Source organism: Bubalus kerabau, chromosome 20 (genome assembly GCF_029407905.1).
Source record: "Bubalus kerabau isolate K-KA32 ecotype Philippines breed swamp buffalo chromosome 20, PCC_UOA_SB_1v2, whole genome shotgun sequence".
NCBI lineage: Eukaryota > Metazoa > Chordata > Mammalia > Artiodactyla > Bovidae > Bubalus > Bubalus kerabau.
In genome coordinates, this window is record NC_073643.1 from 14,169,288 (window position 1) to 14,182,717 (window position 13,430).

A 13,430-nucleotide genomic window follows, 5' to 3' on the forward strand; every position below is an offset into this window, starting at 1 on the left:
CCACCACGATGAGAAGCCCACACACCACAACTACAGAGTAGCCTGTGCTCGCCACAACTAGGGAAAAGCCCCTGTGGCAACAAAGACCCAGCACAGTCAAAAAAAAAAAACAAAAAAGCAAAAAAAACTCTGTAGTGTGGTCAGGAGCCGTGTCTTCCCAGTGACACATGATGGAAACCAAAGTTTCCTTTCCATCTTACAGCTGCAGACTGACCCCCTGCCCCCTGACCTTGGTACCACAGTCATGCCTGTGTAATTTGGGATATAAATAGGTTTCTGTCATGAAGACACCCCCAAATAAGGGACTTAACATAAAAGGTTATTCGTCTCTCAGGGAAAAGTTTGGGTGGTGGGCCAAGACCAGGATGACAGCTTAACTCTCTAGGGTCCCAGGCCCCCTCTCCCTGCTGTCCTATTCCTAGGATGTTGCTCACATGGCCCACATTCCAGCCAGCAAGAAGGAGGAAAGAGAAGAAATGGAAGGCATGCTGTAGGGATACCACTGGATATACCCTGGGCACTTTCACTTGCATCCTATTGGTCAGAACTTAATCACATGGTCACACATGAGCTGCAGAGGGAAGCTGGGAAATGTAGTCTTTATTGCAGTAGCCACATGCCCCAGCAGTTCAGCAGGTTCTATTAAAAGGAGAAGGGGAGGGTAGATGTTAGGAGACAATCACAAGATGCCACCGCACCATCCTAACCTTGCCTCTGAACTCTCTCAATTCACGTGGCTCCTCTTCCTGTTTCAGAATCCTCGAAAAAGACAAAAGCAATATCGATGCCTGCCAAATTCTAGCTGTGCATGAGCTCGCAAGAGAAGGAAACATGACTGTAGTAAGTTCTTTCAAGACTCAGAAGTTGAACCTTGAAACCAGCCCAGCCAAGGAGGGACCCTTCGCAGTACCTCCACCCCCAAGGCCTTGGAGGGGGCTCCCTGGGACTCAGCTCCCTACGCCCATCCACACACTCGGGGCTCTGGCTTGGTCTTTGAGCCACACAGTTCCAAAGGCCGGCAGTGAGGCTGACACGCTGCTCTGGTTCTGCCTCATGTTCCCTGTGTGACCCGGGCAGGTGTCTCCACCTGGATGAGCCCCAAGATGCTCATCCGTGAAAATGGAGATAATTCCACCCACTCCGTGTGGTTGTTAAAAGGTCCAATTACAGGACACGTAGGACGACTGGGAACAATGCCCAGTGAGCTACAATAACTTGCTCCATTTTAACTGATAGATGTCATGATTGTGGTTTGTTGCTGGTTTTGGTTTTGGTTTTGCCACACTGCATGGCTTGCGGGATCTTACTTCTCTGACCACGGATTGAACCCAAGCCCACAGCAGTGAAAGTGCTGAGTCCTAACCACTGGACCTCCAAGGAATTCCCATGGTTGTGTTCGTGTTTCGGGAAATGCCTTTTTTTAAGGGAATGGTTAGAATTGTTCAGATATTGACTAGGCAGTACCTGGCCCCATGGACTTCCCAGGTTGCTCGGTGGTAAAGAATCCACCTGTCAATGCAGGAGACGTGGGTCTGGTCTCTGGGTCCCCTGGGTCAGGAAGGTCCCCTGGGGCAGTAAATGGCAACCCACTCCAGTATGAGAATCACATGGACAGAGGAGCCTGGCTGGCTACAGTCTGTGGGGTCACAAAGAATCAGACACAAGTGAGCAACTTAGCATGCACCTGGCTGTAAATTTGCTCCTAAGACTTGTTTTCCAGAGAAACCCCAAAGAGTCCTCAGATGCAGTCAGAAGCACCTCGAATTCCTAATGAAAACCTCCATGCCCAGACACATTCTTATTTTCAAAAAGAGTTTTGTGTCTTCAGTGAAAACCCTGCCTTCTGAATAAAGACATTGCCTCTGCAGAGAGTGTGACCAGTCAAGAGGCCCTAAGGGGTCATGGCAAGAGAAGGAAGTTTCTGGTTCCTTTTGCCCAGCTCTGAGGTTGTGGATGTTGTGGGGTGGGGTGAGGCAGAGGGCACGGTCTGTATTTGGTAGGAACCCTTGGAAAGGGCTGTAGCCCTGTTTCTGGGTAGAAGCAAGGGAGTAGGCCTGCCCTCAGCTCCCTGAGAACCTGGGGCCCTGAGCAAGCCTTCCAAGGGCCTGGCCTCATGGGTAGGCCCAAGGGCAGTAAGCATTTAATGCCCCTCCTTTGCCCCCATCTCAAACCCTGGGATCTGCCCCTCACCCCACCACATATTCTCTCCTGGTGCTTCTTTGCAGCTGTGGACTAAGAACTCCCTACCCCACATAGTGCATGGGCAGAAGAGTCCAGGAAAGAACACAGGCTTTGGAGTCAGTCAGCCATCTAGATGGCTGGGTAGCCTTGGTCAAATGACCTTAACCTTTCTGACCCTTCATCTGCTAGACTGGAAAATTCAGTTACACTGACTGTCAGAGTCCCTGGGAGGATTCACTGGAATGACAGAGAGGCATCAATGTGGTGACTCAGGTCAAAATGAAACAGAAGTTTGGGGCCAGAGACCCACCCTGACTCCTGGGCCAGCCCAGGTGGTTTGCAACTGGCTAGGGGGGACTGCTGTGTGTGCACCATACAGCTGGCTTCTGGCACTGTTTGGGGGTGTCTCAAAGGGCAGCTGCTCTTCCCGGACTCGTGAATAAAGGGGCAGTGCTGGTCTGGGGGGAAAGCCCCTGCGGGGCCCCAAAGTGATACTGAAGCCTGGGGACACCCAAGGCCAGTTAACTCTGAATCTCTGGCGTTGGTGCGGAGGCCCGAGTGTGTTTAAGATCTCTCAGCTGGTGCTCCGGGCAGCCACCCTTGAGAACCTTTGCCCCACTCCCCTGTTACCTACTGCCTTTGACGTTGTGTTTTGCTCTTGCAGGCTGCCGAGCACGTTAGGAATCTGATTAAGGCACTGGAAACCAGAGAGCCCCAAAATCCAAGCCTCCATCTTAAAAAAATTCTTGTGGTGAGCAGACTGGTAAGAAAGCTCCTCCCTGATTTCTGAACTAGCGCATCCTGTCTTGTTCCCAGGGGAGATCTGTGGTCCCCCAGAAGCTCCCTCAGGACCCCGCCCCACCCCTCTGGCTTAAACTTGATCTCTCAGGCCCTGGGGGCCCTGCCTGCCTCCGTCCTATCACGGTATCCGGTGGCCTCTGTCTCCTGTGCCCACGTGCCCTTCAGAGATGCTGTGAAAACCATGGAAGTGAGATCTGGAAGTGCTTTCCGAGTGGGAGGTGCCCTATTTGGGGAAAGAGGGCAGCAACACAGCTATGGAAGAGCAGGGTGCTGGAGCCCCCGACTCCTGTATTCTTTTTGGGAAAGAGACCCAGGGAGGCCACCTGCCTAACCATCTCTGACGCCAGGCACGGTGCAAACAGCTGCCAAACAGCCTGTCTCTGTCACAACCTTCAGCCCCAGAGCAAGATTCACTAGAAGGGGGACTTCCCAGGTGCTCCCGTGGCTAAGACTCCACTCTCCCAGTGCAGGAGGCTTGGGTTCCATCCCTGGTCAGGGAACTATATCTCACATGCTGGAACTAAGAGTTCACAAGCCTCAGCTGGAGATCCCGTGTGCCCCAACTGAAAAGAAGAAAGATTTACCATAAGGAATTGTCATGAAAGCAGGGGCAGCTCTGGGGAGTCGAATTCCACTGGGATACGCTCTCTTCCTCCACCTCTGTGTCTGATTCTCTCTGCTCATTCTCCACGCACAGCAGGGAATGTGGCTGCTCACAACCCTCAGGGCCACTTCCCATCAGTGTGACACCAAGAGTTCCCCTCGTGCAGTTTCAGTTTGTGAAAAACCTCCTGGTGACTTGTTGGACCAGTGGCTATGGCCAGACACGGGGCTGGGTCCCTCCGAGGGCTCCATGCCTGGAGGCGGTTCCGCACATGTGGCCACCGGGGTGGGGGGGATTCTTTGCGAGCTGGACAGCTACCTGGACACACGGTACTTCTGGGGCTCTCCTGAGCACCCCCGAGTCCTGCCAAAGTGTCCCCCATTTGCAACATGGCCTTTTTGAGGCAGGTTGGAGTGACTGGTTTCCCCTTCCCTGTGTCTGTTCCTTTCAGTGTGGGAGGCACCAGGGGATTCTGCAGCTGGTGTGTAGCTTCATCGAACGAGCCTTCATGGCCACATCCTCCGACGCCCACATGGCCACCGAGCTGGGCTACCTCTTCATCCTGCAGGACCAAGTAAAGGAGGCGTCTCTGTGGTACTCGAAGGCCATGAAGCTGGACGAGAGCAGCGTGGCTGCTTTGACAGGTCTGGGCAGGCTGGGCAGGGAGAGGGGTGGCAGGCTGGGGAGTGGGAGCCAAGCAGGGTGACCTCCATGAATCCAGAAGAGAGGGGTTGGTAAGCATTCTTCCCAGAGGGTATGTGAGTTTGGGGGTACATTGTAGGATGGGGTGCCTTTTGAGGCATCTACACGTATAAACGTAAGAGGCACAGAAATTCTCGAAAGCAGTCAAAGCCATTCCCATCTCCTTCAGACCTCTGATAGCCACACTCTGCCTGACATGCTGGGTCAGCCCTGCCTCCTCTCAGGCTCCCCAGGCCAGCGCCCCCCTCCCCCGCCCCACAGCCGCTCACCTCACCTCTGTAGACCCTTCCTCTTCAGGCCCCCGTGCTGAAAGGCCACCAGAGTGAGTAGTTTTGAGAGTTTTGCTTCCCCATGTGTCCCAGGGCTTCCCTCCCACTTTATAAAATGTCAAGTGAATTTTCCAAAGCCCAGTTTTCACTTTTACACAAAGCTCTCAAATCTGTGGTCTCTAGCAAATCCTGAAACAGAGGTATTTGATTTTAGTGGAGGCAGCCTCGCGATCAATGCCCCAGGCAAGCCGGCTTCCTGCCCCAGCTCCGAGGAGATGTGTCTTTTGAGGGCAAAGTCACTTCTCGCTAAACTCCAGGCGCATCTGTGCAGCACAGTCAAAAAAGCAGTCCAAGTGGTTGGTCTTGATTTCTGGTTCAATGCATCAGGCTGACTCCTCAGTCATCGCTTCCTCCTCCCTCTGCAAAGCTCCCCCAAAGTCACGGGCAACATTTTAAAAAGATGGTGAGGCCCTGTAGCAGCCCCAGAAACAGGGTAAGGTGCCTTTGGTAGACCAGGAACTCTGAAGAACTTCGCATTTCTAGAAGATAGTAAGCAGATTGCATTCAATCTGGAATCTCTGAGCAAGTCTAGAAACCTATAAGCCAACATGGGCAGAGATGGGGCAGCTAAAGAAATGAGTAGATCAGGTTTCCCCAGAAGGCTCCAGGAAAAATAAAAATTAAAAAAAACACAAGCTTGGGGTTCCCAGAGGCTGGGAGCAAAATATGTCATGGGGTCATCATCGAGATAACAGGAGGGTTATTGGAAGCCCAAGAATGGGATCAAGGAGACTCTTACCAGGTGTTGGGACAGGACAGAGCAGAACAAAGCCCCCCATGATGTCCCACCACCAGCAGGGACATGAAGGGCAAAAAGCTTGAATGCCCAACACATAGGCAAAATCCCCTGAAACGTTCCTCCACCAGGCTGAGTCCTTGCCCACTTCCTCAATTCAAGGGAGAGTCCCTGCTGGTCAGCCAAAAGGGAAGTCCACACACTTCAGCCAAGCCTGAGTCCACGCATATGTGTCCTTGACTCATCCATCTTACCTGGTCCGTCTGGGAAAATCAGGGGCCTTAGCAATTTGAGAAATCTGCCCTAGTTGCTAATAGTCATCACTCTAGTCCATTTATAAATCTGCTAGCAGTTTGAAAGAGGGGCCAAGTGGAACATGCAAAGCAGTGGCCCTCTGAGGAACAAAGTTAAGGCCAGATACAGAAAAGACTTTGTCCCCAAAACACTTCCTGTGTTGGCTGAGTCTAGAGTCTATTAGGTCCATGAGTAAAGAACATGCCACTAGGAAAAAAATACAGATAACAAAAATAGAGTTGCTGAAAATTTAAAATATGATTTTTGCAAAGTAAAAATGTCCATAGATGAGCCAAGTAGTGGGATGGATATGACTGAAAACCAAGATGGTGGTGAGGAAGACAGTCAGAAATAAACATACCCCAATGGTCGAGGAATAAATTGTAAAAGAAGAATAGTAGGAACAGAAGGGATTTGTCCTCCCAACATCAAAACACATCAAAACAAGAGTAGTTAAGGATTTCCTTGGTGGCTCAGTGGTAAATAATCCACCTGCCAATGCAGGAGACACGGGTTCGATCCCTGATCCAGGAAGATCCTGCGTGCCTCGGGGCAACGAAGCTCGTGCATCGCAACACTGGGCCTGTGCTCTAGAGCCTGGGAGCCAGAGCTCCTGAAGCCTGTGTGCCGTAGAGCCCATGCTCTGCAACAAGAGAAGCCACCACGGTGAGAAACCAGCGCACCGCACTATAGAAAATCCCGCGCAGCAGCAAAGACACAACAGCCAAAAAAAAAAAGTATTTTTTTAAAAAAGAGACGTCCATTTGAGGCCAATCCTGGAATACACAGATAGATCAACAGGATAGAAACAGGCCTTCTGATAGAAATGACATTTCAAACCGATAGAGTTTCAATAACTCGTGGTCAGATACCTGACTATACTTTATGAAAAAAAATAAAGGTAAATGCCCATTTCACATTATCCTCAAAAATAAATTCTAGATGACTTAGATATTTAAACATAAAAGTTAAATTGGACTTGGGTTGCCCGGGGAATTCTAAGCATAACTACAAACTCAGAAGTTCTAAAGGAAAATATTTGACCAATTTATGTAAAAATTTAAAACTACTGGATGGCAAAAAGGCAGAGGAAAAATAGGTAAAAGGTTAAAGGCAAACTAATGGAAAATGTTTGTAACAAGGAATATATATAAAGAGAATAGAGAGATCTAAAAATCCATCCAAAGAAAAATAGGAAAAAGCTATAAACAGGAAAGTTACAGTAGAAAAGGCCACTAAATATATAAAAAGATGTCCATTCTTCCTAAAAAGATTTTTTTTAAGTGAATTAAAACAAGTTATTCACTCTTTAGCATGGTAAAGAGTAAAGCATGTTTGTGAGGTTATGGGGAAAGAAAAAACACTTCCAAATTCTTGACAGTAATATTAATTCAAATATCCTTGGAGGGCAAGCTGGCCTTATCTATCAAGGTTTTTAGATGTACATGCCCTTTGACCCATCATCTCTACATAAGGAGTTAGAACACACAAAAATGTTGACCATGGCATTGTAATATTTAAACACTGAAAACCAATGAAATGTGAAACGAGGAGTCCTTCAGTAGTGCAGTAGTTAAATAAATGGTTACATCGGCAGTGAAATATTATGTCACCATTGAAGAGAATGGGGTAATTTATATGAACGGATGGGAAGATACACTATACACTAATAACATGCAGATGCTTTGCAAGATGTTTGAAGAAATCCACTCCAATCTGTTCATGTTGATTCTCTCTAGAGAAAGGCACGCTGAGGGCAGAACCTGAGCTGGGGACGTTTTCCTTGCTCTATGACTTGAACACTTCCCCATGAGCACATACCACTCTCTGAGCTTATGAAGATGCGGGGAAGGGTCCCTGCCGTCCACAGTCCCTTGGCCTGCTGGCTCTGCCACAGAGCCGGCTGTTCATCCCAGTTCTGTCCCCTCCCAGGGATCATCTGGTGCCAGATCTTAGACGGCCACCTGGAGGAGGCCGAACACCAGCTGGAATTCCTGAAGGAGGTGCAGCAGTCCCTGGGGAAGTCCGAGGTCAGAGCCCTGTGGGGGCCGAGGTTGCCCTGGGATCCCGCCCCCGCCACACCCCCTCCCTCTCCCCACCCCCAGTTGCCCCTTGGACTTCTGCTTCTCCTTGGCCTGCTGGCTCTGCCTAGTGAGCATTGCCTCCAAGACCCGGGCCTGCTCCCCACAGGTGCTGGTTTTCCTGCAAGCCCTCCTGGCGTCCAAGAAGCATAAGGGGGAGCAGGAGGCCACGACGCTGCTAAAGGAGGCCGCTGAGCTGCACTTCTCCAGCATGCAGGCCCTCCCCATGAGCTCCGAATACTTGGAACGGCTCGACCCCATCTTCCTGGTCTGCATCGCCAAGGAGTACCTGGTCTTCTGCCCCAAGCAGGTTAGAGGAGGGCGCTTCTTCGTGGGGCGGGGAGCGGGGGTTGGACTGGTGAACAGGTCTGGACAGAGGCAGGACCTACCTGGCCAGTCACTAGGTTGCTTGAGCCTCGGGCAGTCGGGGAACCCAGTGCTTTTCACATTTACACGTGCAACGTGCCAATCACCCAGAAAGTGGGGCACAACCCTGCATCTCCCAGGCGATGCTGATGCTGCGGTCCAGGGACTGCATGTGAGGAGCGGGGCACTGGCCTCTGCTCATCCCAGGGAGGAACTGGGCTCCCTTTTCTCCCAATGTCTTCTAAGAAGTATTTTGGTCTTTCCCTGTTTGGCCTTCTCAGACAATCAAGAGTCCCTGTGGGCAATGATCGTATCTTACATGCCTTAATATCCCCCAAGAGCCTGGCATCCCACTCCAGTACTCTTGCCTGGAAAATCCCATGGACGGAGGAGCCTGGTGGGCTGCAGTCCATGGGGTCGCTGAGGGTCGGACACGACTGAGCGACTTCACTTTTACTTTTCACTTACATGCATTGGAGAAGGAAATGGCAACCCACTCCAGTGTTCTTGCCTGGAGAATCCCAGGGACGGGGGAGCCTGGTGGGCTGCCGTCTATGGGGTTGCACAGAGTCGGACACGACTGAAGTGACTTAGCAGTAACAGCCTCGTAATGCCATCCCACAAATATCTATTGAGGGCATCACCATGTGCCAGATGCCATGCTTGATAGGGGGGACTCAAAAGTGAACAAATGAAGTCCCCATTCTCAGGAGCTTATGCTCTTGGACAAAGTAGTACAGAGTGGATGGTAAATATGTGTGTGAAGCATGAAAATGTTAGTCACTCAGTCATGTCTGACTCTTTGCTACCCCATGGACTGTAGCCCACCAGGCTCCTCTGTCTATGGGATTCTCCTGGCAAGAATACTGGAGTGGGTTGCCATTCCCTTCTCCAGGGGATCTTCCTGACCCAGGGAATTGAACCTGGATCTCCTGCATTGCAAGCAGATTCTTTACCATCTGAGCTACCAGGGTAAAATAAAGTAAAAAAAATGAACAAAGTAACTAAAGTAAATAAAAATAAAATAAAATAGGATAAAGTAAAAACACGTGTGGAATAAAATCCCTTCACTGAGAGTGTTTTCTAAGCACTCCAAGAGTCTTTTTCTTAGAATAGGACAAACCGCACAGCCAGACCCTTGTGTTCCTACAGCCCCGGTCTCCAGGCCAGATCGTGTCTCCTCTTCTTAAGCAAGTCACTGCGATCTTGAATCCTGTAGTCAAAGTGGCACCAGCCCTGATTGAGCCGCTGTATGTGATGGCCCAGGTCAAGTATCTCTCAGGTGAGCCAGTGAGTCCTTGTGGCTGGGGGAGCCCTGGGTGAGTGTCTGCAGGCTCCCTGCCTGGGATACTCCACACACACCCCCTCACACTCAGTCACCAGGTGCGCCCACTGTTCCCAGCCTCCAACACCCTGACTCCTCACCAGCAGGGGTCTCTCCCACCCTCCCTTTTGCTGATTGCTTACTTGATCTGTACCAGCTGACAGTCACTGAACTCGGTGATGCACCAGCTGCTCTGATCCTAGGGGACAGCAGCGCTCAGAACAAGAAAAGCTCCAGCCTGGAGTTTGTGTTCTAGTAGGGGTATGTGGACATAAAGCACAGTGTTATTGTTAGGACATGACCATGCGATGGAGAAAATGAAAGCCGGGGAGAGGATATAGGGGTGGCAGTTTTTAAAAGACAGTCGGGAAGGCCCCGAGGGAGGGGGACCCTGTGCCATTAGACTTGCAGAGCCTCATGGGCCAGAACGGTCCCCATTCACCCTCTCCTAGCTCAAGGCCTGGATCCTGGAGAAAGAGGGAAGGATGGGGAGAACCCTCAGTGGAGGCCTGTTGTGCTCTCGGAAGTCTTGGCTCCCCGTGACCTTTCACCCCCATCTGCCTGAAAGTCAAGCTGATCTCTGGTGTCCAGAGGCTTCAGAATGCCATGGCACGTCTGTGTGCTCTGCACTGTATGGGTTGCACTCTGCCTAGAGCTCCTGGTCTTCGTCCTCTGTCCTTCCAGTGTTCATCAGAGTGCCAGGTTTACCCGCTGCTCCAAGGTCTCCTGGGTACAAGGTGAGGGCAGGCCCTCCCTCCCCTGCCAGACACACACACACAGGGATGCCAGCAGATACCAGCGCTTTAGGGACAAAGCAAGGTCTCCAGCTGCTCAGGTTGTCATGGTGACACCTTCACATTTCTGCAGCACAATTGAAGGCGCAGGGAGTTTGGGACCCAGAAGCAAGTGCTCTCTACCCACTGGGTGATGGACCCCAAGCAAGAGCTGTTGAGGGACCTGGCAGCAGAGGAAGGAGGGCCTCCCACCAGCTCACTGTACCCTGGCCCTGAATTGCCACTGCCTCCCATTTAGGGTCAGCCTGGCACAGGAAGGCCTCTGGGCCCCAATGTGCCAAGGCATTCAGAGCGCAGTCTCAGGAGCCCATGGCCCTGGACATAAATACTGACTTCGTCCCTTCGGAGCTGAGTGACTTACATCACTAAAGTTCCAGTCCTGCATCTGAAAGACAGGCATGATAATACCAACTTGGTGGGGGTGGGCAGACATTAAACCAGCCTTTCTCAAGAACTTTGCCTGTGTTGGCACAGAGCGGGTGCTTCTCAAGTTGTGGCTGTCATGGTTGCTGCTATTATTAGGCTTTGTTCTGCTCTTAGGTATGGAAATTGAGACTTCAGTGTTCCCCTGAGCCTCCAGACAGAGCAGTGAAGTGACTTAGCCATCTCCCTGAGGGTACAGAAGGAAGGGAGGTGTCACGCCAAGGTTTGAGTCTCCTGGCTGTTGTCTGGGTCAAGGCAAAAACTAATAGTAGTTCTAATTTTAGGAAGAGACCTTTGAGTCAAGCTGAACAGACACGGGATAAATGCCCAGCTTGGATATTTCTGGGAAACAGGACACATAAAATTCCTTCTGCCTTTATGTGATGGGTCCTGAGAGTCCCCAAGGATCCCTGGATATAGGGGTTTGTTTCCTGTTTCTAGGGGAGTTAGAGCATGCCCAGAGCACCCTGCAGCGTTGCCTGGAGCTGGACCCCACCTCCGTGGACGCCCACCTCCTCATGGCTCAGATCTACCTGGCTCAGGACAACTTTGCCATGTGCTCCCACTCCTTGGAGCTGGGCGTCAGCCACAACTTCCAGGTGGGGGTCCCCGATGCCCTGTCGCTGCTCAGCATCCCATAGCCCCACTAGCTTCAGCCCCTACTTGCCTTGGGAGAGTAGCCCCAAGAGCTGCCAGAATCCCTCAGCCCCTTCTGCTGGCCCAAAGGCACGGACTGGCTCTGTGGAATCCTGTGGCTTTCTCCCCTATGGGAGTTGGAGCCCCACACTCTGCTGATGCTCCTCTAGGTCCGAGACCACCCGCTTTACCACTTCATCAAGGCCAAGGCCCTCAACAAGTCTGGGGACTATCCAGAAGCTATAAAGGCACTGAAGATGATCATAAAATTACCAACTCTGAGGACGGAAGAGAACAAGAAGTTCCGTGGGCCCTGCGTGCGCCCCAGCGAGCGGGTGTCCATCTTACTGGAGCTGGCAGATGCCCTCCGGATGAATGGAGAGCTGGTGAGAAATGACCTGCTCTGTTCTCTTGCTGCTGGCGCATGCTGGAGGGCCAGGGTAGACCTGGGAACCAGGCTCTTTGATTCTGGCTGGTGTTTCCTTGCACTTTAGTTTAGCTTTTATTCATTTGGGAGTATCCCCCTCCCCTACTTTAAAGGCTTCAGTGGCTCCCACACCCTTAAGATAAACTCCAAACCCTCCTGAGTCCTGCATGATCTGTCCCCTGCCGACCTCACTGTCCCCAGAAGGTTGTCAGGGAGGCAGAGCACAAGGCCCACCAGAGCCACCACACGTGGTCGTGCAGTTGGGCAGTGCACCTCTCCAGTGGATGCCGCTTACATCACCTTGGAGTTTTGCAGTGTGCAACCTGCTCAACTGTATGGGGCGGCCCTGGGACCTCGGAAGGTCTGGCTGGGCAAAGGCACAAAGAACCAAAATGGGCAAAGAGAGTAACTTTGTTAGAATAATTGAGAGTACAAATGCAATGAAGATACAATTCAAATATACCTTTATGTGCCCAATTCCATGGATAGAGGAGCCTGGTAGGCTACAGACCATGGGGTCACAAAGAGTCGGACGCAACTGAGTGGCTAACACTAACTAACCATAACATAAAAATACCTTTGACTGAAAGCAGGAAGGTATAAGGAGATGCGTCCATAGGTCTCTCGTAGGAAGAAATCACCTTCAGACTTTGAGGCGCTCAGGAGCAAGTTCTCACAGTCAGGGATTTCATGTCCCCCAGCTGGTCCTGCCCTCCAGGAACAGTGGGCCTCAACCCCGAGAAGCTTTCTCTCCCTGTCCTCTTCCTGCTGCTCTAAAGTGGGGATGGGCCATCCTCTCCCTGGCTTCCAGGTGTGGTGGGTGACAGCAAATGGAGGGTCTCTTGGGTTTCCTTGTCTTAGCACGAGGCCACCAAGGTCATGCAGGATGCCATCAACGAGTTCAGCGGCACGCCGGAGGAGATGCGCATCACCATCGCCAATGTGGACTTGGCCCTGAGCAAGGGCAACGTGGACCTGGCTCTGAGCGTGCTGCAGAGCATCACACCCAAGCAGCCCTGCTACATGGAAGCCAAGGAGAAGATGGCCAGCATCTACCTGCAGACCCGCAAGGACGCCCGCCTCTATATCGGGTGCTACCGGTGAGCCCCGGGCCACGCACTGACCGCCCCAGTCCCAGTCACGTGTCAGGAGTGTTTTCTCCAGATCGTCTTCTTTGCCCTGGGGCCTCAGAACGTGTTCTCAGAGTGTGTTTGACAATAGTAGGGAATTTCCCCTGGTGAGAATCTGAGTGTGATCGGTCGGTCAGTCAGGCCAACCTGCTGCTGAGTTGTAAGGACACAGGAGTGATCTTCCCTGAGTTCTGCTTGCCCCTCATTATGGTTCACATCCTGGTGGGAACCATGGTTCCAGCGTGGCCTGTCCTTGGGGAAATGTTCAGTGGCTTGAATGTAACCAATGTGAGTGAAGGAGGATGGAGAGCCGGGATTGGGAGCCCTCGGCAATTCTCTCTACAATTTGACGTTGGGACCTCAAGGGTACCTTTCTTGTCCCCTTTCTCAGGCAAAACTCCATCTAGGCAATTCTGGAGGAAGGGGAGGTGATACCACAAGCAATGGGAAACCAATAAATAGTGAGATGACATGGTCTCATTGAAGGTTTAGAAAAAGTAGGCTGGGACTTCCTGGTGGTTCAGTGGTAAAGACTCAGTGCTTCCAATGCAGGAGCCCTGGGTTCAATCCCTGGTCAGGGAACTAAGATCCCACATGCCACG

At 51.5% G+C, this 13,430-nt stretch overlaps 1 protein-coding gene across 1 annotated transcript in view; it reads left to right on the forward strand.

Moving 5' to 3' along the window:
- TTC21A (tetratricopeptide repeat domain 21A) overlaps window positions 1-13,430 on the forward strand; it is a 34,800-nt gene that overhangs the window by 13,207 nt on the left and 8,163 nt on the right. Inside the window, exons 7-15 of the mRNA XM_055558502.1 lie at window positions 756-840; window positions 2,846-2,944; window positions 4,038-4,230; window positions 7,580-7,677; window positions 7,838-8,038; window positions 9,247-9,376; window positions 11,077-11,234; window positions 11,442-11,657; window positions 12,560-12,798. Of these exons, the coding sequence (XP_055414477.1) occupies window positions 756-840; window positions 2,846-2,944; window positions 4,038-4,230; window positions 7,580-7,677; window positions 7,838-8,038; window positions 9,247-9,376; window positions 11,077-11,234; window positions 11,442-11,657; window positions 12,560-12,798 (1,419 nt within the window). The remainder of the gene's footprint in view (window positions 1-755; window positions 841-2,845; window positions 2,945-4,037; window positions 4,231-7,579; window positions 7,678-7,837; window positions 8,039-9,246; window positions 9,377-11,076; window positions 11,235-11,441; window positions 11,658-12,559; window positions 12,799-13,430) is intronic.